The 25,383-nt window shown below is 40.1% G+C and overlaps 1 protein-coding gene across 1 annotated transcript; it reads right to left on the reverse strand.

Moving 5' to 3' along the window:
* Nucleotides 1-973: 973 nt before the first annotated feature.
* On the reverse strand, nucleotides 974-21,983 carry MOSPD1 (motile sperm domain containing 1). Its single transcript, XM_007174507.2, has 6 exons — nucleotides 21,852-21,983; nucleotides 9,970-10,224; nucleotides 9,783-9,858; nucleotides 8,095-8,312; nucleotides 3,842-4,003; nucleotides 974-1,410 (listed from the first exon to the last, which is right to left on the reverse strand). The coding sequence occupies exons 2-6, from the start codon at nucleotides 10,121-10,123 to the stop codon at nucleotides 1,379-1,381; spliced, it is 642 nt and encodes a 213-aa protein (XP_007174569.1). The 5' UTR covers nucleotides 10,124-10,224; nucleotides 21,852-21,983; the 3' UTR covers nucleotides 974-1,378.
* Between the last annotated feature and the right edge of the window lie 3,400 nt (nucleotides 21,984-25,383).

Genomic DNA, 25,383 nt, shown 5'->3' on the forward strand with positions numbered 1-25,383 from the left:
CATGATCCATTTAATGATTTATGCTCCCCAAATGGTTAAACAATGAGGATTTTCTATGAAAGAGTATAAGTAAAAGCTTTTACTTTAGAAGCAAAGTACTGTTTCCTGCAAAACCCAACCTCAGGCATACATCTCGTGTTTACATATATCCCTTGAGAATACTACAGTAGCAGTGCATAAGATCATTCTGTAAAAAGATCTGGAAGATGATTTTCAAGAGACTCAATACATTGTGCTCTCAGATAAAAATCCTAAGTCAAAAGATCAGATACTATAATAATAACAGTTAAAACCGCATATATATGTTAGAGATCAGAAGAGGCTATAAAGAAATGTACATAGTTGTGCTTTGGGGACTTTTTTTGGTAAAGTTGTTTTAATAATAAATACAAACTTAAAAAATGTCTCAGTGACTGATTAAAAAATAGACAGATATTAAGGATTTTTTATACTTGGCTTAGAGTTTAAAGGTGAAAAATCATCTCCACATAAACCACCTGGCATTGGTAGTCCCAATCTGGGCCAGTAGCTTACAGTCAGGCAAAGGGCTGGGGAGAAAAGATAAAGTGATTTTTCCTCCTGTTAACATAAAGCATTATCCAGAGGTAAAGCCAGGTGTACCAACTAACTAAACAAACGCCTACCTTCCTTCAGAATTCTTAGACCAAACAGAATGGTCACCCTACTTCTTGGTGGCTGGACCACAACCTATCCTGTAGTTCACCAGATGAATTAAATATGTCCTGTCTTCTGGGAGACCCTAAGATAAACATGATCCCTCAGTACTTTATGCTTTTTCATTTTTTTACCTTCTACATTAACTGTATTAGGTACAGGTACATTTATATATAAAGGTACATTAACTGTACCTTCTCTATTAACTGTAAAACTCTTATTTTAGAAACACCATGGCGACTGTATATAATGATAGAGGACAAGGCATAATTTATATAGTAACATTGATGTTCGTAGCTAGGAAATAAATGTAATTTTATTTTCAGGCTGGTCAGTTAGCTCTTTTAGGCCTTTAACTTTGAAGGACACATGACCTCAACAATCAAAGTGAATTAGAAAAAAGATGAGAAAATAACAAATGTCTTAATTAAAGTCTTTTGCACGGTAGGCTTAGATATAAAAAGAATTTCTTCAAAAAATTTCCTCAGTGTCACTCAGAAGCTTCCTTGCTGTCTGTAACATAATGTGCTGGAGTCCTTGGAATAAAATTATAGAGTAATTTAAAATATATATTATACATTTGCAATGATTGTAAATCAATCAATAGTTTGTAGCATGTTAATGGGATGAAATAGAGATAAAAGGCAGTCCACATTCATATTTTCAAGATAAATTTACTTCAGAAGTCAAGTGAATTCCTTGCTCATGTTCTAAGTATAGCCATTGTGATAAGACCTGAAAGAAAAAATTGGAGAACAGTTAAGGACATGCATTTTACAAAATCTTCCATTCAATAAATAATTGCTTACACCTCAATGAGCAAACAAAACACAGCACATAGGCAGGCACTCTACCAAGAACTCAAAATCAACTTGAATTTAGCTGATACTATACAGAAGAAATCCAATTTACAGCAATAGGCAGTCATTGGATAGATTTAATACAATCACTAATGTCTGGCCGTAGCTAATTTTTTAACCATCAAATATATCTCTCGCTTTATCCAGTCACATCAACTATAATAATAGCAGACATGGCATTTTAAAGTGTCAGTAAAGCCTGCTAATTTCATCAACAAAAACAATGCAAGCCTGTTTGTATCCCAGGGCCCTAAGGCCACAAAGAGACAGAAGCATAGTATTTCTGCTTAGCTTGTTTCTTTTGAAGAGACTCCATACATAAAACCATAAAAAAATTTAATAATATAAGAATATCCTCAGTCCTAAATGAGTGGTTTTTAAAAAGTGAGTGATAAAGTACAGAAAAGGAAAATAATCACATAGGACTGGAGCAGTCAGAGAAGATGCCCCAAAAGGTCAAGCTGAAGTAAGCCTAAAAGATGGACAGGAAAGATATAGAACAGTATGGTTGGCAGGCATTTCAGGTGAGCGAATGGCAAGAACAAGGGCATGGAGGTAGGACCGGGGCTCCAGATGAGCTTTTTGGGGATCAGTAAATAATCTAACGCACTCTAATCAAGAATTTACATAGGGAAGCAGCGAGGCAAGAGTAACTCAGAGAGGACTCAAGAGTGTGGAGAGTCTTCAATGCCAAACTACGGAGTTATACTTCATTCTATGGATTATGGGGAATCACTGAAGGTTGTTGAGTAGGGAGTGGTGGTGGTGAAATCAACACAGGATGGAAATCAACCTGACAGTAATGTGATGGATGATTTGTGGGGGGAGATAATGAGGGTAAAGGGGAGGAACAGGAATAGGAGGGACACAGACAGAAGTCGGAGACAACTTAGAAGACAATTTGGAAATTTTAAAAAAGGGAGCACACCAAGGAATTCTGAGAGAGAATACTGAAAAGGGTTGGCACCTCAGAAGAGGTGAGAGGAGACGATGAGGAGAGTCATTCATCACCAGAACCCTAATCCTTGACACATGGTAGGTACTGAATGAATGTTTGTTCATTTGAACTAATTAACTATAAGATTTCAAGCCAGGATGACTGAAAGAATGATTCAACAGGAAACAAGGGAACTGGTTTAAAGAGAAAGGGTCACAACATTAAACAAGACTGCCCTGTCCATCTTTATCACTGTATGCGCTTTGTATGTTTCCCTAGGATCAATTCCTAGAAGTAAAAATGCCGTATCATGGAATGTATGCATTTTACATTTTATACATGTTTTATACCATTGTAAATCAGCAAAAGGAAAATAACTGAAAAATACAGTATTAGGTACTAGATAAACAAGCTGAAAAGAACTAAATGTGAGCCAACAATTAAATCTTAAAATGCACTTTACCTCAACGTGCTTTTGAAGCAATCTGTTTTTCTTTAAAAAAAAAGTCAAGCCACCACCATCACCCCACACACACATCAAGGCCAGCACTACCACCTCCAGGCCATAAAAACTGCCTACACAGGGAGGGACAGAATAGGGGTGGGGCAGTGGGAAGTATAAACTATTGGGTGTAAGATAGGCTCAGGGATATATTGGACAACACAGGGAATAGAGCCAATATTTTGTAATAACTGTAAATGGAAAGTAACCTTTAAAAACTGTATTAAAATTTTAAATAACTTTTTTAAGAAGAGAATCAACTGTAATCTATAGACCTCGGGCAAGCCATTTAAAGATTCTGGGCCTTGATTCAGGTTAGGAATCCTTGGCTTACTGAAGTTTAATGCTAGTGTTTCCATAATTCTCATGGTTTTTTGTTTTTTTGGTTTTTAAAAAAAATTTTTTTTAAACCCCACATTTGTTTATTTATTTATTTATGGCTGTGTTGGGTCTTCATTTCTGTGCGAGGGCTTTCTCTAGTTGCGGCAAGCGGGGGCCACTCTTCATCGCGGTGCGCGGGCCTCTCATTATCGCGGCCTCTCTTGTTGCGGAGCACAGGCTCCAGACGCGCAGGCTCAGTAGTTGTGTCTCACGGGCCCAGTTGCTCCGCGGCATGTGGGATCTTCCCAAACCAGGGCTCGAACCCGTGTCCCCTGCATTAGCAGGCAGATTCTCAACCACTGCGCCACCAGGGAAGCCCAATTCTCATGTTTTTACAAATGTATTTTGCGAGTATTTAGGACACAATTTAGTCCAGAAGAGATTTTTTGAAGAAAGAATGGAATAAATAAAAGAACAATGTATTATTCTTTTCAAGAAAACAAATTGCCTACACATATGCCCCCAATGCATCTTTAAAACACTTACCTAAGATATAAGCAGCCACTAATTTTTGATTGACACTTAAGTGGAGGTAGAGAGGCACCAGCGATTCCACATCCCCCAGCGTGGGAAGCATCAGAGCTGCAATACACACCACTCCCAGGAAGACAGTTAGTAAACTAGGTCCTGAGGAGACAGTTCTGTTTTCTGTAAAAAGATAAAAATCCCTGAGCTTGCTTCTAAAAACAACTTAAGACAAAATTTCATTCACACAGACTGGCCACCCCTCACCAGGATTCTGGTTTTGTCTAACTTCTCTGATTCTTTCCCCATCTTTCCCATTTCGTGGGGCCTTATCTGTTGGACTTGTCTGGAAGCCCATTACAGGATGGAATGTGAGGTAGTGAGTTCCTACTGAAGAGAACAGTGGGTATCATCCTTTCCCCACTACCCCACCGGAATTCGTAGAAAGTGTTCAAGCATGTATTATCTGTGCAGAGAATGGGCTACAAATAGATAGGAATTGAAGTTCTGGCATTTTCTTCCCGTACCCCCAGTGCATTGCTTGTGTGTACTCTACTGCAGTAGAGCTCCACTACCTTCTGGGAGTATCTTTGGTAGGTCTCGAGGCAGGTTTGGTCCTAATACCTGCAGCATCCTGCTATCATTTTTGAAAGTGTTAAGGCGGCAAAAAGGTTCTACCTTAATGTGACTAAAGCTGCCTATGAAAATTCTTGCCCTCCACTCTACCCCCATTTATAGCATAGAAGTAAGAAAGTAGCAGAAACAATGTCAGGCAAATATTATGCTAAATGAAATAAATCTGTCACAGAAGGACAAATACTGCATGATTCCGTTTATATGAGGAATCTAAAATAGTCAAAGTCATAGAATCAGAGAGCAGAATGGTGGTTGCCAGGGGCTGGGTTGCTAATCAATGGGCATAAAAATCTCAATTACACAAGATGAATAAGTTCTAGAGATCAGCTGTACAGCATTGTGCCTATAGTTACCAATACTATATTGTACACAAACATTTGTTAAAAGAGTAGATATCATGTTGTGTTCTTACCACCATAAAATAAAATTTAAAAATATTTATTATCAGCCTGCTATTCTACAGTTCTGGTTGTGTGTGTACAATATTCATACCCATATTTTTAAGAAACCCACCAGCATTTTCTGTCATATGGCTTTTCCCACGACCCTTCCTTTCATTAAAAGGAATAGCCAACAGCAACACAATCTTTGTGTTTTATTAATGAAATAATGCTGTTCATTTTATTATTAGATGCAGCTTTTCTAAATTATTAATACCATAGCTGTTGTGTGAAGTTTAATTGAGCCTCACCAAAGACAGACAGGTGAAAACAAATTCAAATCTTATAGTGATTATTGCTTGAGATGAAACAACAGCATAAATGCCTAAAAACAAGTCTGTCTTTTGCTAATGAATGTAGTACTTTTATATTTATATTTGTTGCAAAGGTAGGTTTTCAAGGAAAATATTTATGACAACTACACTGTTCAATGCAAACCCACAGTAAAGATTATTTCAAGGAATTTTTACTATTTAAAGAAATTCCAAAAACATTCACATAAATGCTTGACATTTTTCAAAGTGGAAAGTTTTTCTGATACTACAGGGTTGTAAAAATTTTAGAGATATAGAAAACATAAAGGTTCCTCTGTAATCCCATCCTCCTAGAGATAACACTGTTAACAGCTTGGTATAGATCCTTTCAGATTTTATAAATGCCCATATAAACACGTAAAATGATTTTTTACTTAAATGAGACCATATTATACATACTGTTCTATAACTTTTTTTCTTTCACTTGGAAATATATTTGAACCTCTTTCTATGTCAATATATAACTATCTACCATTCTATCAAATCCTTGTAAATGTCTGCCTGACATTCCATCTTATGAATATTCGTAATTTAATCAATCCCCTAAATGACTTTTAGGTCAGTCTCAATTCTTTATTATTATAAACCATAATAAGAACGTAGTTTTCTTAAGCCAGAGAGCACTGGCTCAAACCTGGCATAGACATAGCAGTTCATTAATAATGTAATTAAGACAAACCCTCTAAGATTCAGCTGAATCTTTTTAAAATAACTTTTTAATGACCTGGGTTTTGATATTTTGTGAAAGTATGCTTTGTGGGTTTCTCTTCAATTTCTGCTAAATGAAAAAAAAAGAATATATATATATATATAAATATATAAATTGTATTTATGCACATAGACGAGGTCTAGAAAGTAACGTGGAACACATGTAAGCAGATCTGTTAAGTGTGTGGGATTATAGGTGCTGGTTGCTTTTTTAAATTTGTTACTACTATATGTCTTTTTATATAATACATAACTTGAGAAGAAATTTCTCATTTGTACTGCCTTTCACCACATTTTAAAATCCAAATCTTTCACGATACAGCCTCCAACGATTTTTCCAGCTAAACTCACAGAGAGACCCTCACAACATTGTTGTACCTGCGGGGAGCGGGGAGCTCTACCGTGTGCTGTCGCCCTTGCTCTAGAGACTAGCGGGAACCGTGGAAACTTTGTAAGACAAAGAAAACCAGTCCAGCCGACCCTACCAGCTGAGAAGTCCAGCCTTCCAAGTGAGGCCCGCACACATATTTCCTGTGTAACTACTGTATGCCGGGCACTGTGCTGAACAAGTGATGAACTTGATGAACAAGACAAATAGGGTGAACATAATGATGAACAAGACAAATAAGGTGTCTGCTTTCCTTGAGCTTCCTGACCAGGATGGCTTAGAGAGGTGTGTGGTGCTTTTTTTTTTTCCCAAAACAGAGACCACCATGTGCTATGCCAATACCACCTATTCTATTCATCTACCTACTCCAATTTTACAATGAGAAGAATTCTCTAATGTACTTCAGATACAAAGGTTCGTTATAAAAATAAAATAAGAATAAAATGCTCAATTAATACACATTTGTATTTTAGGATGATTTTCGCTTGAATTCCAACAATTTAAAAATAAAAGAAAAATATATATATATAAAACTGTAAACTTTTAACCCTTATTATTGTTCGGCATTAAACCAGTCTGTTAAATACCAAAATGATCTGCAACGACCACTTTACTTTAAATTATAAAATTAACACCCCAAACCAAATGCTCAAATGGCCTTTCTTGTTCTACAGGAGGCATTTTAAAAGAGGAATCTTGCATTTCATATCTATTTATAAGTCAACTTCACAGTATTGATTGGACATCGAAGTGACATTTGACAGAGATTCTCTTTCAGCTTCGAAACATGAAAAACTGGTCCTGTCGGTTAATAATAGTTGCTGAGAAGAAAACAATCTACTAGTTACTACCTAGTTCCTAGCCTTGGTATCACCAGAAAATCTGGGCACTCCTTGCATGGAATGAGAAGACACTTGGCTCCAGTAAATCAAAGAGGCATTACTCCCTGTCTTGTCGAGATAAACATTCTAAGATGAACAAACTGATAGAGATCTATGAATTAATGTAATGACAAGTAGATGGTTTTTAATCCCTCATATATAATGTTGCCATTTCAAGGACAGCTGCTATCACATTCATATATCACGGTCAAAAAGTTTCCATGCTTTTCTATGGAAAACTTTATCTTCCTCCCCTTATAATAGGGTTGGAGGGAGATAATGAGAAGTTCAGAGGGAGGCGGAATGACGTCCAAGAGTTGAATATGAGGATAGTGTCGATGTTGAAAGAATATATCATAACACTCCTGAATATCTAAGCTGGAAGGAAATGAGGAATGGAGAGGGATTCAATTAATAGCCCACAGGGGATATTATAATCTACTTAGTTTAATTAACTTCAACTTTAATGAGATTTTTTTTTCAAAATAATATGAACAGCCGCACCAAGCTTGGCCTATTGCCAAACACAATCTCTCTCCTTCTTCGAATTAATTAAATGAGAAAGGATATAGGAAAGTCACAGAAACAAAAGTATAGAATTGCCAAATTGTGCTAGCATTATAAAGTACAGTGCCTGCAGTCTCAGGTTTTATAGATTGAAAAGGCTCTGGCAACGACTGCCCTCTCCTTACAGCCTCATCTAGTGGGAGCCCTTCTCTCCGCTGAAAGGCCAGCTCTAGGCCTCTTGTTCGATTCTAGGTACCTGATCTCTACGTTCACTTTTGAAGTAGTCGACTAGGTTTAGAGTGGCAGGTTATTGTTCTAGTAATTATTCTTTGCTCCCTGATTCTCTTAAAGTAAGAAATGTGTAAGACCTCAAAAGGGTTTTAAAAACAATCCAGACTACCTGGTTGAAACGACTGCTCAAAAAATAAACTTTCAGTTAAATGTTCCTTTATTCTTTTTTCCTCTTCTTCCTTTTGTTGTTCTTTTGCCGACGGGAGAAGAGTAGCCACGACCTCTTTCCTTCCTAAAGCCTTCCTCTGGCTTTGCTCGGAAACTTGGAGACGGAATTTGTCTATCACACCATAGTGACAGGATCGAACATCTCTATGACGAATCACACTGGAAACATTAAAAAAGAACATGCTGTTTAGGTTTCTGGGGGCTTGTCAAGCAGAATTCAGCAAGAGATTTCATACATATTAACTGACTATAACCAAATACTCAAATACAGAAATTTGCTAGTGATACTTTAAAAAAAAAAAATCACAGTATAACCCAAAAAGAAATGGGTAATTCTGAAATATTTGATGAATAAGAGTCATCTTAAGAATGATAAGTAAAGAAAAGTAAAAGAATGATAGGTAAAGAAAAGAATGATAGGTAAAGAAAATTCCTTTTAGCAATGACATTTTTTCCTGGCTATCTGTGTACAGCAATATTCACTAAACAGGATATGTGAAATTGTTTCTTCCCCACAAAAGTCTCATAAATTCCTATTGCCACTTATTTATTGTTCAAGTAACAAAATAACAAACCTCACCTACACTTAAAATTGAAGTCCATGCACGAAGGCAAAAATAAGCAATTGAGTAAGTAGGTAACACAGTAAGACCAATGCAACAGAAGGCTTACAATGCATTTCCGTATTTCTCTGGAAAGAGTATATAAAGTACTATAATTTTATGCAAGTTATCTGCAGTGCCATTTATTTTACTTCGTTCTTAATAGAGAACACAGAACAACTGGGTCAAAGGTAACACATTGATTAGGCAAGAGACTATATTTCTTTGCAATAGTCCGTGCTTATTACGTACTGAACGAAAATCAAAAGAAATGTGCAAAAACACGTCCTCAAAGATACACCATTTTATGGCTCTGAGGTGATGAAAATGTATGCAAGAGAAAAGACTTCTGCTTCTCATTCTCAACGGAAGATTTAAACAAATACAGTTTACTTGGTAGCTTAAATTAAGGGCTGGTCATTGGATCCATCTGGTCACCACTAGTTCTAAAGTGAAAATTAAATATGAACAGCTTGAACAAACAATCATTTATCTGACACTCTAAGACGAAGTTATCTGGAAGAGCTCAGATAACCTTTTACAGATGAGTAGTTATACACTCGCTTCCTGTTTGTATAGACTTTCAGTTTTATTAGCTGAATCATTTCAGATGAATTTATATGACCATTGTTCTGAGAGCATAGTAGCTCCACAAATGACACTATAACAGCAAGATGTTCCAAAGAGGGCTAAATTCCCTCTTATAGCTAGAGAAATTTAAAGGAATAAGTTAGAATGTTGCCTCCATAAATCTCCCTGCTATGAATAAAAGCACAACAGTGAGGAAGTGTTCGTGGAAATATTAACAAACACATCAGCTCCAACATAATGCATTATTGTTTGGCCAACCTGTTTAGAATTTCTTAGAAACTTCTTAAAAAGTATGTTGCGAGACAAACTCTCAGCAAAAATTCAAAATATAATGAAGGCCTATGTGGGAGCAGCTTCAAGAAAAGATCTTTTTCAAGTTAAACACATAAATATGAACACACTGAAAACATGTTACCAGGAAGTGGTTGTGACTTACATATCCACACAACACTGAGGCTTTACTGCACCTGCAGCGTCAGCGACAACATACTTATTTGGAGTAGTACACAAAACTGAAAGAAAAAGTCACAATGGCCATTAGTGTTTTTTAAAAAATTAGTTTCTACAAGTCAAAAATTAGTAGGGAGTAGTGAAAATCCAGAAAACACACCTAGGAGACTCACCTTTGAACTTTAAGGCAAACTCATAGGGATTATACAGCGTCAACACTTGCTTATGTGTTGACTGGTCATCTGCGTAAAATATCAGCTCTGTGGGAAACACAAAGACAGGAAGATTTCCTTCCACTAACTCTGGCTGTCTTTTTTGTTGATGCATTGGCACTGAATCCCCCTTGCTGCGGCTTCAGTTTTTACAGTCTCAAATCTATTTTGGGCTTTTCTTAAAATCACTTAAAAACTCCAAAGCATTTTGGCAATCTGGAAAGAGAAGAGAAAAAGCAAGCTGAGTGATACCTGTTATCATGAGTTAGCTATGACTAGCATGGTTAGCATGCATTAGAACAGTCCCCAGATCATTTAAACATGCTTTTGACTTTTCCGCTTGGCTTACTTATACAGCTTCTACCAAACTATGCAAAGAAACTTACACTTGCTCCTTTCACATTCAGGATATCAACCTATGATAAAGAAGGCTTCCTACTTAAAATTAATCACCCTCAAAAAGGTGAGATCAAAAGGATGTCACTCATTTAAAACCTCAGATTAAAAAAAAAAGTTTTAATCTGTCACAACTGATTTTATGTGAGCCAATCAGAATTCTTAAAGATGAAAAAAAATATAAAACAAAGTAAGCGTCCATGATTTACAAAGGAAAAACACGAGACTCACTTTTTTAACACTCATTTCAACAATGCTTTAGTTAGTGCCTTCTGGCAGCATGGGTGGAAGAGTTCTCTTAATCTTTTTTTCTACCAAAACCCAAGACAAGGAAAAATGTCTTGAAAAGAAGACGCATATCCAAACTTGCTAAGCAGTCCTTGGAGTTTTCCATGAAAATTCAAAGTCAGTAAGCAGGCCTTGGCATGCAAGTGGCACCGTGCCTCCCCTCCTACATCAAGTACACAGACTTCATGAGAGCTATTTTCTTCCAACTTCAGAGACCTTTTTGGATTTCTTCTGGGGTTGTTGAATATGTTCCAGAGAGTTGTAGCCTGTCTGATAAGTAATGTTTCTGTATTTATCTCCTAATCTAATTTTGATCAACAACATTCTTATTTAGCTAGCATCCTAAGTGTGGCTTTTTAAAATAAAATGAGAAAGCTAAAACATACAGTCACAGAAAATGTCTGATTTTCACCCTGTAGATCACACCTATAAAATACAGTAGGCCAAAATCCATTTAATACTTTGCACTCAGGTTCTCATACACTCAGAGAGAAATATAACAAATGATTACATTGTTTGGTTGTTTTTTTTATTATTATTGTGGTATGACTGCTTTGCAATGTTGTGTTAGTTTCTGAGGTACCATTGTTTGGTTTTTACCAGCTATCAGGGCTCAGATTCTGATTGAGGCCTTGCCCACTTTTATCAAATAGGATACTGTATAATCATGTATGCAAATTTTTATTCTTTTCTCTCAGCTGAACATTATAGGCCAGGAACTATGTCAAGAGCTGCACAGAGATACAAAAATGAATAATGCACAGGCCCTGCCCTCCAGAAACTCTGCCCTCCAGAAACTCAAGTATAATTGAGGAGACAAAATAAATATTTAAGCTACCTTGATTATAATGCATACCGTTGTATATAAAGCGCTAGGGAATTAGAAGACTGCATGAATAATTCTACCTGGAAGAGAGGCCAGGAGACAACATTTGGGGTGGCCCTTAAAGAAAAGGATACGAGCTTCTGTGCTGGGGGAAGTAGGTAGGGAGGGCATTGAGACCTGGGGATCAGCATAAGTGAAGACACAGGAATGTGAAGGTAAGGGAGAACCTTGGTAAGGTCATCATCCACAGGCTGCCCCAGATTCCACTTTCTATTTGTATACTTTACAGCATGCATGTAGCCCATAACAGTGTTAGGTTGTTTTTTGTTTTTTGGTTTTTTTTGACTAAGCTGAAAGCGCCTATAGACATATTTATTAGTAATAATATTTTACATTTGTTTAATTCACAACAGATTACAAATTCTTTATTAATTACGTATACTGAATGAACTGATCTATGTAAAGCCTTTAGCACTGGTTATAGGCAAGGCGCTGTTCTAAGTATTTGTTGTTATTACTAAATTAGGAAGAGACCAAGGGAGATAAAAAAATGCCAGCAGGCCTCTCCTAGTCCAGTATTCTTTCCACTATACCAAACTAACTGGCCATTTCAATAAAATAAAACTAAGGTTATTCTGAAAAGCATCTGATTAAATCATTTTAATTCTGAGTTTTTATTTGCCATGAATTTCTTTTCTTTCCTAAGAGCCATACATATTTCTATTTGGATAATGTCCTCTCAGAAGTTTGGCATGTTATTTTTTTCAATAGAAAATGATAAGCTCTACAATTACTTTCTTAGTAAGCTTGGCTACCAGGAATAGAACATCCAAATTTGGCATCACTAAATAATATTCAACATCTTATTCTAAAACTCAGTTACGCTGAGAATTTAGCTTATGATAAAAGGTGACATCTCAGGCTTCCCTGGTGGCGCAGTGGTTAAAAATCTGCCTGCCAATACAGGGGACACGGGTTTGATCCCTGGTCCGGGAAGATCCCACATGCCGCGGAGCAGCTAAGCCCGTGCGCCACAACTACTGAGCCTGCGCTCTAGAGTCCGCGAGCTACCACTACTGAAGCCCGCACGCCTAGAGCCCGTGCTCCGCAACAAGAGAAGCCACCGCAATGAGAAGCCCACGCACTGCACCAACGAGTTGCCCCCGCTCGCCACAACTAGAGAAAGCCCGCGCGCAGCAACGAAGACCCAACGCAGACAAAAATAAATTTAAAAAAAATTTTTTTTAAAAAGGTGGCATCTCTAATTCATGGAAGATAGTTCAGTCAATAAATGTTGATAAAACCAGGTATCCATCTACAAACACAATTGAGTTTATCCCTCACTCCTTATAAAATTCCAGAATTTTATTATGGTAAATTCCAAATGGATCAAAGCTTTAAATGTATAAAAAAACCAAAAGCATAAAAGCACTAGAAACCATGGAAAATCTTTTTAATAATCTTAGGCTTTCTAACAACCAGGAACCAAAAACTATTAATAAATTCAACTATATAAAAACTTTTAAAGTTCTGCATGGCAAAAAAATTTTATAAGTAAAGCCAAAAAAACATTTTCAGTTCATATCATAGGCAATGTCTAATTGCCCTACTATATATAGAGGACCTCCAAATCATTAAAAAAGACAACTCAATATAAAAATGAGCAAACACTATAATATTTTATAGAAAAGGACATACAAATTGTTTTTAAACTTACAAAAGGATGTGTAACCTCACTCACAAGAGAAATACAAACTAAAGCTATACTTGAAATACATGTTTTTACCTGTCAGATTGGCAAAAATCAAAAAGTTTGATAGTACATGGTGGGAGCAATCAGGCATGTTCTTACACTGCTGGCGGGGATATAAATATAAGTTGGTACAACCACTATACCTGCCAAAATTGAATGCACCTAACCCTCAGATCTAGACGTTCTACTTCTAGGAATTTCTCAGGCATAAATATTCCCCTTGTGTGAAATCATATATGTGACAGGGCTTTTTTTTTTTTTTGCAGCACTGAGGATTAATAAAATAATTTATGTGAGGCACATAGAACGAAGCGTGGCGCGCAGTAAGAGCTAGTTGTTGTTGTCAATAGCAAAAGATTGGAAACGGCCCAACTGGCCATTAATAGGGGATTCATTAAGTAAAGTATGATATAGCCATTCGTTGGGATACCAGCTATCTGTCAAGAAGAAAGGGGAAGCTCTCTGTGTGGTGTGGATATGGACTGATCTTCAAATGCAGTATTAAGTGAGAAAAGCAAGGTGCAATGCAGAGAGTAGGGTATGCTACCATTTGTGTAGAAAAGGAAGATAAAAGACTATGTAAACCTATTTTCTTGGGTATGGGTAAAATATCTTTGGAAGGACAGCCAGGGCTGCCCCTGGAAAGACAAACTGAATGGCTGGGGACAGGGGTGAGAGGGGAGTTTTCTCTGGATACCCTTTTAAATCTTTTGAGTTCTGAACCCCATGAAGACCTAATTCAAAACTAAAAAAAAAAAAGTTGACTCAAACAACAACTCTACTAGAGGCTAATTTGAAAAGGGTCCCAGGTTTTTTTTTAACTTTTATTTTTATTTTATTTTTTTGGCTGTGCCACATGGCATGCATACCCCCTGCAGTGGAAGCACAGAGTGTTTACCACTGCAAGGCCAGGGAAGTTCCAAAAAGGTGCCAGTTTTGAAACATAAGAAGGAATTTAGAAACAATGTGTGAAAAATCTGTTGATTACATTTTCCATTTATGATCTTTTAATAACATTGAAAACCTTAAACTATGTGTTAAATAGAATGATTTTTTAATTATTTAAAATAATTTTATATGCAACAGAAACTCATTACAATGGGAAGAACCAAGATTTATTTAAGATGACTTGAAAACTTAGGAAAATGTAACACTTTCTTACAAAGGAGTATGAGATGGTTTATAAAGCTGGCTGGGGAGTCCAAATTAAACACACAGAACAAGTGCTAAACTCTTGCTTCTAACCTCAGGAAGTTAGTTGGCATAGGTCAGAGTAGAAATTTTACTAGCTTTAAATGATAGCTTAGTAGCAATTCTTATTTTTGAATTTTGAAGCTTTCTCTTTATGAGTTGAATATTTTCCCATGAATTGTGAATAGGCTGTCTGTCCCCTAGTCACCATCTTAAAAGTGTTGAATCATTTTTGAGCAGTTTACTATCTCTTTTCGAATTTGTGTTCCCATTTCTCACTTATCTTGGCTAAGATATAAATTGCCTCCCAAACTCTAACCAGAGGAGATTAGGGAGAAATTAGCACCAGGTCACCAGTGCAATAATACAGACTCTGCCAACAAACATGATGGATACCTGCCTTTAATTGATGGTTTTCCGGAGACTAACACTTTCTCTTTGCTCTAGTCAATATTGCAAAATGATAGAGTGCAAAAATTCTGGGGAGAGATTATACACTAAGCCGGTAAAACCTCACTGTGAATCAGTTAATAAGGTTGCTTTCCAAAGTCAAGCACACACAGAGTCAAAGGATGTCAGCTCCTAACCCTTCTTATTTTACCAACAACGAAAACAGGCCCAGGATGGTTAAGGGTCTTACCCAAGGTTGCACAGGATACTGGTGGCAGAACTCTGGTCTCCAGACTCGCACTTCCCTACACGATAATCATCTCCTCTGCATCTCAGTTCAAAAACCCTGCTTCAGGGACTTCCCTGGTGGCGCAGTGGTTGGGAGTCCGCCTGCCAATGCAGGGGGCACGGGTTCGAGCCTTGGTCCGGGAAGATCCCACATGCCGCGGAGCGGCTCGGCCCGTGCGCCACAACTACTGAGCCTGCGCTCTAGAGCCCACGTGCCACAATTACTGAGGCCCGCGCACCTGGAGCCCGTGCTCTGCAACGGGAGGGGCCACCGCAATGAGAAGCTCGCGCACCGCAGGAGACAGCGGCCCCCGCTCGCGGCAACTGGAAAGGGCCCACATGCAGCAATGAGGACCCAGCGCAGCCGTAAATAAATAAATAAATAAATATTTAAAAAAAACACAAAAAAACCCTGCTTCCCTGATGCTGATGGCAACACATGCCCTCATCTCTAGGAAATTCCCCCGCTTTTCCAGAAGAGAAGAGTTCCCAAAGGATGATCCAAAATTCAAGTCTTGATGCATGTGTTTCCTTTTCAGTTTTATCAAGAAAAAAAATTGAGAGACAATTTCACTTACTAAGTTGCGCACGCTTTCTTTTCCTGATTGTGAAAGCAGAGCTATGGCTGTCAGTAACTATTCATTAGGGTGATAATAACCAAGGTTTATTTTATTCTTCCTCTCTGGACACCAAAATTTTACACATTCTTCGAAGCCTAGAACAAATGTCCCCTCTTTATGGCCTTCTGCTACTGTTCTGATCTACAAGCATTTCACTAATTTTATTACATTGTTTTTTAATGTACTTACTGGATAGAGTGAATACTTTGACATTTGTTTTGTGTGGACAAATTGTGACTCCCCAGATTTCAGTCATAATGCTGTATTGTTTTTCTGTGGGGTTTTTGTTTGTTCTGTTTTGTTTGTTTTTTGCATCCAAAGACTCAAGCTCAGTGTTAGGCACTTAGAAGATACTGAACTTTGGGCTTCCCTGGTGGCACAGTGGTTGGGAGTCTGCCTGCTAATGCAGGGGACACGGGTTCGAGCCCTGGTCTGGGAAGATCCCACATGCCGCGGAGCAACTGGGCCCGTGAGCCACAATTACCGAGCCTGCGCGTCTGGAGCCTGTGCTCCGCAACAAGAGAGGCCGCGATAGTGAGAGGCCCGCACACCGCGATGAAGAGTGGCCCCCGCTTGCCGCAACTAGAGAAAGCCCTCGCACAGAAATGAAGACCCAACACAGACAAAAATAAATAAATAAAATTAAATTAAATTAAAAATAAAAGATAGCATCATGTAACGGCAATTCTATAAATCTGGGTTTAAAAAAAAAAAGAAGATACTGAACTTAGCAGTTAATCTACAGGTATCCACTAATAACTGTCTCCTCCATCAAGGAACATTCCCCTTCCCCATAGCTGAACACCCTTCATCCACGAAAGACAGGCAACCGATCCCAATTAGAGGAACCGTAACTCTGGTGGCTGCTTGCCATGGGCTGCAGTCAGAGGAGAACGGAGAGCATCGACACTCCCAGCTGCCTCTCCCCTCCTCCCTCCCTCCCACTTCCCTCTCCTCATCTTCCCTGCCTCCTCGTGCCCAACTGGGCCAGCAGGGTTTAGAAATCTGAGGCTCTGACATACCCCTGACTTAACAGGGAGACAGAACCGCTGGGAGCTGGTGGTACAGGAGACTGCCTCATCCTTTTCCTCTGATCCCAAAGCACAGAAATGCAAACATGAATGAAACTTGAGCGAAAACCTTATGTGTGCACACCACCTTGTGACCAGTCTGCAAACTACTCTCCCACCAAAAAAAAAAAAAAAAAAAAAAGCCTCAACACACTGAAATCCTCACCCACACTTTCCACCATCAGTCCAGAGAGACCAATACCCCAAGTGTGATCATTTTCTCTGTCTTCCTCACTTTGGATGGACCAGAGGAAGGGAAAGATAAGGCTCTGAGATAAACAGGGGAGTTTCGAGATCTTTTATCCCCAAAGGTTCAAAACCTGGAGACTTAAAGAGCATAGAAACCCCTTGCAAACCATATGGTCATTTGCCCTCCACCCCCGCCCCGCCCCGCCCTTATCTGGGGGAGAGGAGGCTGTAAGAAAAATGAAATAAGTGATCCTTGGGGATTCTTGCACCGAAGTGGTTCAAAGTTTGAAACAGTTAAGGATGATTTGAAGTACAGCCTCTCCCAGAAACTAGTGACCCATCTGCTTGGCTACAGTGCACCAGCTACTTACTACCTGTGCCTGGCTCTTGTGTTTACTGATTAGGGTTCCCAGCTCCACCTCCAGGCCCAGCTCCCTTTTATCTGGGCACAGGGGCTATCTCTTTCCTCCATACTTGGTGCAGTCCTTGCCAATGGCAACTGCATAGTAAATAGTGAAGAGCAGTATGTTCTTTTGCTTTACTCTCACTGGTATTAAAACCTCTCTTTCCTTCCCATTTCATAAAGTCAGCTCTCCTCATCTCTGAGTTTCCAGTATCGTCTATCAGGCTTTTTAATGGCTGGTCTGTTCCTAAAATCGGCTCTTTCACAAGCGATGTTCTAATGTTCACGCTATATTTTCAAATGGTTCACTGCTCCATATTAGGCAATTTTGTTTTTATACAATTTCGAGGGTTTTTTGTATAATTTGATATCTTACTAATGAGATTGACTGCTATCAATGATATGTAGTGCTAGGCTATTACGTATTTAAGATGTAAAACTTAAGTAGTGTACCTGTTAAGGTTTAAAAGAAATAAGGATGGGGAATTCCCTGGCGGTCCAGTGGTTAGGACTCCGAGCTTCTACGGCAGGGGACATGGGTTTAATCCCTGGTTGGGGAACTAAGATCCCGCATGCCACGCAGCGTGACCAATAAATAAATAAATAAATAAATAAATAAAAGAAATAAGGATGCCCTCCAATAATGTCTTTTTTAAAACATTTCTTTCAAACTAGTTCTTTCCAACCCTTGTTTTACACTATCCCAATGTCTTCAGTTATTTCATGATGTATGTGCAATTCTGAAAATCTATATTAATTCATTATAGGAAATACATATGTTGCTACATAGAGCACTCTCAGAAGTTACAGAATCACAAATTATTTCAACAAACATTTACTGAGCACTTATTATATACCAGGCACTGTGCTAAAGCATATGGAGAAAAGATGAAATCATGGTCTCAGCCCTCCAAAATGAGTCTAGCAGGAAAAACGGATATACATAGTAATTAGGATAAGATGTGACAAGTGTTAAAATGCTGATAGATACAAAATGCTCTGGGAGCATAAAGAAAGTGACAGTCTGCCTTAAATAGGGGTTTGCAGTAGGAGTGGAGGGAGAGGGGGGTGAATTCCAGGGAAGAGTATGTGTGGAGGCATGAAAGGGACTCTTAAAATGAGCTTTGGCATTGCTTGTGGTTAAAAAATAGCACGTATGGGGGAGCGGCAAGAGAGAAGGCTGGAAAGGTAAGCTGGAGGCAGATGGTGAAAAATCTTGTAAGCCAAGTTTGAGAGCTTTAGACTTGATTCTGGATGCCAGTGTTTCTCAAAATGTCATACCAGACTAGCAGCAGCAGCTTCACCTGCAAACTTGCTAGAAATGCAGATTCTTGGGTTCCCCCCAGACCTACTGAATCAGAAATTCTGGGGTTGGGGCCCAGCCACCTGTGTTTTAATAAGCCCTCCAAATGATTCTGGTGCGCACTATGCTTTGAGAAGCACTGCTGCAGGCCAAGGGAAACCTCAGAAGGATTTTAAGCAGGGAATTGACTGGATATGATCTGAAGTAGGAAACTGGTTGCCATTGACCAGTCAAGCACAGGGCCTGACTCCAAAGTAGTTACAGTAAAAAAATAAATAAATATTGAATGAATGTGGCACGGAGACATGAGGGCCTACACTAAGGCAGGAGGAATGGAGAGGAAACAGATTTCAGAGATGTTTTTCCAGTGGCTCAAGTTCAATCAGGTGACTAGGGTATATCCATACAAAGGTATAACCAAAATGGTTTTTATATAAAAGCAAGCTATAATTTTGTCAACTGTATCAGCTATTAAGTGTTTTAAGAAGTGGTCCATGCAGACCCTAGAAAAAAGGGGAGGTCAAGAGCAATTTCTATGTGTTCCCACAGTGTCAAGACCAAAGGGTGCCCTGGCTTGTACATGAATCTCTGGTCTGCTTGGCAGTTCTACGTCTCCCTTTATTAATAAACTGGTATTCATATTAACATAGAAATCTCTTGTGCGTTTGGTTAGTATGGATCAATCCCTGAGACTGACTGATAGTTTCTAGATGTGCTGGCAAAATGTAATTTTGAACCCTGAAAAGCTGAAAACCAGATACTGGTTCTGGTGATCTAATCAAGGTATTGCCAAGGTAAGACCCTGCTAGAGCTGTCTTTTTATTCTAATTTCATCACTGATCACATAGCCCACTTAATTCAGGAAGAAGCTGGAATGAGTGAAAGAATAAGACTTTGTACTATGCCCTGAAGATCAAGAAAGTCAGATGGAACTGTTATTTCTAATGTTTAGCGGAGGCAATCTTCAATTCCCTGATAGAGAGGAGGAGAGACAGGTACAGGTCAACCTATACAGTTAATTAACCTAATGAGAATTTTGCAGAATGCAGTTCCTGTTTCTATTAGGATTCTGGGTACTTCTTGTTACTTACTGCATGTTCCTTTTAGTGGATACCAACATCTTGCCTTATTTGACCAGCTTATTTTATCCAAGAATAGTGCCCAATCAAAAACGACACCATTTTATGGAATTTGAGAGCTATTAGGGGCTCTGGAGATTAAAACAAAACTTTCATATTACACATGAGGAAATGGAGGGCCTCAAAGAGTAAATCACTTAATCTATTTATTGTAGGGCAAGATTCTCCAGAATGCTACAAGGTGGCAAAACAAGATTCAGAACACTAATAATCTAAGTTTCAGACAAGATTTTAAATTATTTTCCATCTTAAACTTTTTAAAATCAGAAAAAGAATAACAAATTACTTCATTGGGCTATTAGAGGAATGGGAAGCTTTTCTTGCGGTTTCTTGTTTTCTGCTTTTCAGAAATTGGAGTTATATGTAAAAGGTCCATGAGAAAAAAAATTGAAAATAAAAAATTTAGGAAGAAAATGTGCATGAACAATTTAAGGGGAGAAACATGCATTATGTTATAATCTATTTGTTCTATTTTCTATCTTTGCCTATAACATGGTAACTCTGTACTGAATATTGTCCATTACATTTAATTATATTCTATAAATAGAGGGAATCCAAATAAAGGGAATTCCAAATTTTCAAATATCCTGGTATTTGAGTAAACCTCTTATTTTGAGAGTTCTAGAAATGCTTCAGAAACTAGTTTAATCTCGAATCCTGTTTGGATATGTAGACGTGAACAACTTGAAAGGCACATGTGGCCCCGTTTCCTGTTTTCCAAACTTCCCACTGCTTTATAACCAAATATACGTGTAATCTAAAAGTTGGTGTCCACTCCCTATTCAATATCCTGTATATGATATTTTCTCGGCAGAGATTTCCCAGCACTTAGAGGAAACAAGTGAACAAGATTTTCACCATCAAGACTATATTAAATCCCATGTGCGCCCTGCCTGAAGAAGTAGATTTTTGTCTGGAATTCAAATTAAGAACACAATGCATTCCGAAAGTACAGGACTGCTTTTTAGGCAAGATCCAAAGGACCCAATTTTTCAGGTTTCCGTCCTTCTCTTAGTTCCCTCAAATGTAAAAAAAAATCCGGGACCCTTTTCACTTAACATTTTCCCTCTCGCTCCCCGAAGTGAGGTCTCTTCGATTCTACTGGGGCAGAAATGCTACTTCAGTCCGGAGAGGACAGATGTCAGTTACTTTACCCAGAGGGGACACCACAGAGCACTGACGAAGGGCTGGAAGGCTGAGGAGGGAGTCTCAAACGATCCATCCTAGGACTTCAGCTCCACCAGCCCGGGGCCCAGCCTTTCCAGCCCTCGTCCCCACACCGGCCGGCTCCATGTGAAACCGGTCATGTGAGCCTGTTTACAGCCCAGCAGCTGGTGCAACCATCAGGATCCGTGCGGAGGTCTAGGAAGGGGGAAGACACAGGCCACGTACCCCTTACATCCCCCGCCAATCATTTCAAGAAGGCGTTTGCTCTCACTCCCAGCCTCTCCACCCTGCTTTCGTCGCCCTCCAGCCATCCCGGGACGCCTCGCTCCAGCCCCGCCGATTTCCTTCCCATTGCTCGCCGCGGGGACCCGCTGGAGTGGAGGAAGGACGAGGACGGTGTCATCCCGAACAGGGAGTCCACCTCCCTCCCCCAGCCCTCCTCGAAACATCCGCCAAAGAGTCGTCCCTGGAGTCGCATCCCCGGGGCAACCGAACTCTGCCGGGCAGGCACCGGGAGGATCCAGAGCCAGCTGCCTCCGCCCGGGCAAAAGCGAAACACACACGCGCCAGCCCCACCCGGGGGCGGAGATCCGCGGGCGGCGGGGCAACTGACAGTCAGAGATGGGGCAGAAAGGACTCCATCTGCCTTCCCCCCACCTCCCACCCGCGTCCCGGCGCCACGGAGCCCGGCTGTCAGTCACAGAGCCAAGCTCGGGGTTTGGGTACAGCTCTTTCTTTCCGCGGGGTCTCTTGGCAACGTAACTTCCACGTCTTCCCGAAGTCGGAGGAAGTGGGTGACGGGACGGTGGGGGACTCTCACCTCGGCAACACCGGGTCCTCGGAAAGCAGCTGCGACTGCTCCCTCCAGTCCTTTGTCAGCATCTCTAGGCTGCATTGCCTGCTGGGATACCGGAGGACTCAAATGCCACCTCTCTCCGCCCTGGAGGATGAGCTGCGGTTGCGGGGTGGGTGGGAAGAGGGAGAAGAGGTGGAGTCGGAGGCGGGGCCGGATCCGGGGGCGGGGTTTCCTTACTGCCACCTGGCCTCTGGATTTCTCCCTGCTGTCTCTGACCTGCCCCTCCTCTCGCTTCCTGCCGCCCCTTGAGGAAGGAGAAAGGGGACTCTTACAGAGGATCATCTCTCATTGCACTTGTTAGGCAGTGACTCTTGACTCCTCCCTCGTCTTATTCCCCTACACACACACACACACACACACACACACACACACACACACACACAGAATGAGGACAGAGGCTAGTTGATTCTGCCTCTGAGATGTCTTATTAACCACCTCTTTCTCCACGCCATCCTCAGTGCTACAGGCTCTGTTTAGGCCCCATGATTTTTTGCTTGGACTGTTGCAGTAGCCTCCCGATTGGACTCTCTCCTTCCACTCTTGTCTTTGTCTAAACCATCTCCCAGACGGCAACCAGAGAGATTTAAGATGTATACGTGACAAGTTACTCTTCTGCTTAAAACCTTTCACTGTCTCAGCAGTATCTACAACCCCTTAGCATTTTATATGAGGTCCTCTGCAATCCTTTTCTGATAACCCAACACTTGAGCCCATCAACTGGCCATCCATGGAAGACAGTGGGGCCTGGGACAACTCAACTAGCGCTGGCTGCCCAAAATACTCCCCCTTGAGAGGAGGCCACACTGTCAGTAATGCTCATAGGCCCCTTGAGTATCATTAAAGAGAATTTTCAAAATTAAATTTGAATCATGTCCATTAAGGAGAGTAAGGTACAGCCACTCCACGTCCCCTCCCCACAAGTATAAGGCCCAAAGAATTTCCCCCAGTTGTCCCACCCGAGCAATGGGCTGCCAGTAGATCTCCCTTGGGCTCAGGCTTCGGATGCCTTTGCTCACAGATTCCCACAGTTTATAATGCCCTTCTGTCTTTCAAGGCCCAGTGGAAATGTCACTTCCTCCTGTAAACCCTCCAGGATCGTCCATGAGAACCATTAACTCCTGCTCCACTATCACAGAATGTTACTTTTTCTGCTTTGCAATTCTTCCTGACTTAGGTAATCACTAGTCATGTATATGTCTTCCTTTCTCTCCTGCCTGGGCTAAGAATTTCTCAAAACCCACCCATAGCTGGCAGCAGAATGCCTGATCCAGAAGAGACATACAATTGGATGAAATGAATGAAATCCTTCAACTTCACTGCATCTGAAGCCCTAAGTAGGTCCAGAAAGAATCCTAGGCAAAGCCTCGTATAATCACCACCTTCCCTTCACTAGGACATCTCCATCTTGACCCAGCCACATGAAACACAAACTGGTTAGTCAGCAGAGCATTGCAAAAGGACCAAAGCTTGTACTTCCCTTGCAAGTCAGACTGGTCTGTGGTACAATATGTGGTTGTGGAAGATATTACTGGTATAGTTCACATGACAATCCAGTGTAGAAAGATTTCACGGTGCCATAGAAAATTACTGAGTTTCCAAATGCAGATGTATCTCCTACTTTTGGGAAGCTTCAGACTCCTATTTGCTTCAGGCTACCCTTGGGCTCCACCCACATCCCTTCAGACCTTGTAAACCGTGTTATAAGGTATCCTTTTACAAAAGTAGGCATCTTGCTTTGTGTTGTTCTTGCACCATTTAATGCGTATTTGTTTGCTCTCCAATTACATTACAAGATACACTCTGGCGCAGTTTCCTCATCCGTAAAATGGGGACAAGAATCCTTGTCCTACCGAGTTTACTGGGCTGTTAGGAGGTTCTGATGTAGTAATATTTATAGTATATGTGAAAATGTAACTGTAGGATGCTTTTCCAGTGTAAGGTCTGTTTTATTATTACGTTTTTAAAACATTTACACTCTACCACTTAGGTATGTGTGTTTGAGATTTTTATTCACTAAGTCTGGGTTATTTTGATTAGAAATCAAAGCCTTTATTGTGAATCCCTGGGGATAATGCTTTAAATCATGGTTTCCCAAATTTGCCTGAAGAATTACCTGTAACTGTTGACTTAAAGAAAGACACACAATATAAGAGTTGTGAGTTTAAGTTTTATTTGGGGTCTTGCTGAGGACTATAGCCCAGGAGGCAGCCATTCAGTTAGCTCTGAGGAAACTGCTCCAAAGAGGTAGGGGAGAAACCAGTTTATCCACGACTTTTGGCTAGGAAATGTGCGCAGTCAAGCATACATTCTTGGTAAAAGATTATTGCTATTCACAAAGAACAGATACCTCAAGTTAATGATTTTAACTGTGCTTTCCTACGTATTAGAAGATGCAAGAATCTGGGGTCATTGAAATTCTTCCTGAGATAGGCATCTAACTATCCATGGGGCCTGCTTGTCCAAAGCACAGAGTGCCTCATCCTGTTTTTCATCCTGAATTCCTCTCAGCGTACACTGTCCGTCAGCAAATGCAGTGGGTTACACCTTAACCCTTGTGGAACTGGGTGGTGAGCAACGCTCTTTGTTCTTCTTTGTTCACAGAGCCCTTGTTAAAAACAGATTTCCATGATGTCCACAAAAGAAAGCCACGAATTCAGAACTATTCTGACATTCAGAGCTTGGACAATTTTCTGATCCCCTTTGCTATGCACTTCAGAAAGTATCTTTTCTTCTAGTTCAGACTTCGCTGGGGCTTCAGCACGTGTATGTCTGATTTGTGAGCCCAGCTGCATTAGCCTGTTCATTTTACAAAGCCTGCAACTTCATGAAGGTGTAGAAAACGAGCAGAAAATTTTAAGGAGAGTTGCCCATTTTCAGAGAATAAATAGTCCCTGCTTTCATATAATATTTGTACCTGAAAAAAAAAACAGATTTCCAGAACCTACCCAGACTTATTGAATAAAAATTTCCAGGTAAGATTCTGCTCCAACAATTCTAAAGTGTGGGCTTTTCCACACCACTGACCAACTGTCTGACACCGGCTGGGTGTCCTATAATTCAACTCCACTCTGGCACTGTCTACCCACAATTGAACTCCACTCTGACACTATCTACCCGGAGATAGTGTCTGATCCCACAGGTTAAGGGCTCAGTCCCACAAGACTGCCCTCCACTTCAGATATCAATCACAAGTCCAGGTTATCACCTGTACTTCTGACCAATTGGCTATAAATCAGAGGTCCCCATGACCCCCTCCTTTGGGTTCGATCAATTTGCTAGAGCAGCTCACAGAACTCAGGAAACCAGTGTACTCACTAGATTACTGATTTATTACAAAGGATATTAAAGAATATGAACCAATGGCCAGATGAGGAGATACATAGGGCGAGGTCTTGAACAAAAGGGCTTCTGTCCTTGTGGAGTTTGGGGCCCAGCATGGTAGCACACGGAAGCATTCTGGTTCACCAACCTGAGGGTCCTCCAAACCCTGTCCTTT

This window comes from Balaenoptera acutorostrata, chromosome X (genome assembly GCF_949987535.1).
Source record: "Balaenoptera acutorostrata chromosome X, mBalAcu1.1, whole genome shotgun sequence".
NCBI classification, from domain to species: domain Eukaryota; kingdom Metazoa; phylum Chordata; class Mammalia; order Artiodactyla; family Balaenopteridae; genus Balaenoptera; species Balaenoptera acutorostrata.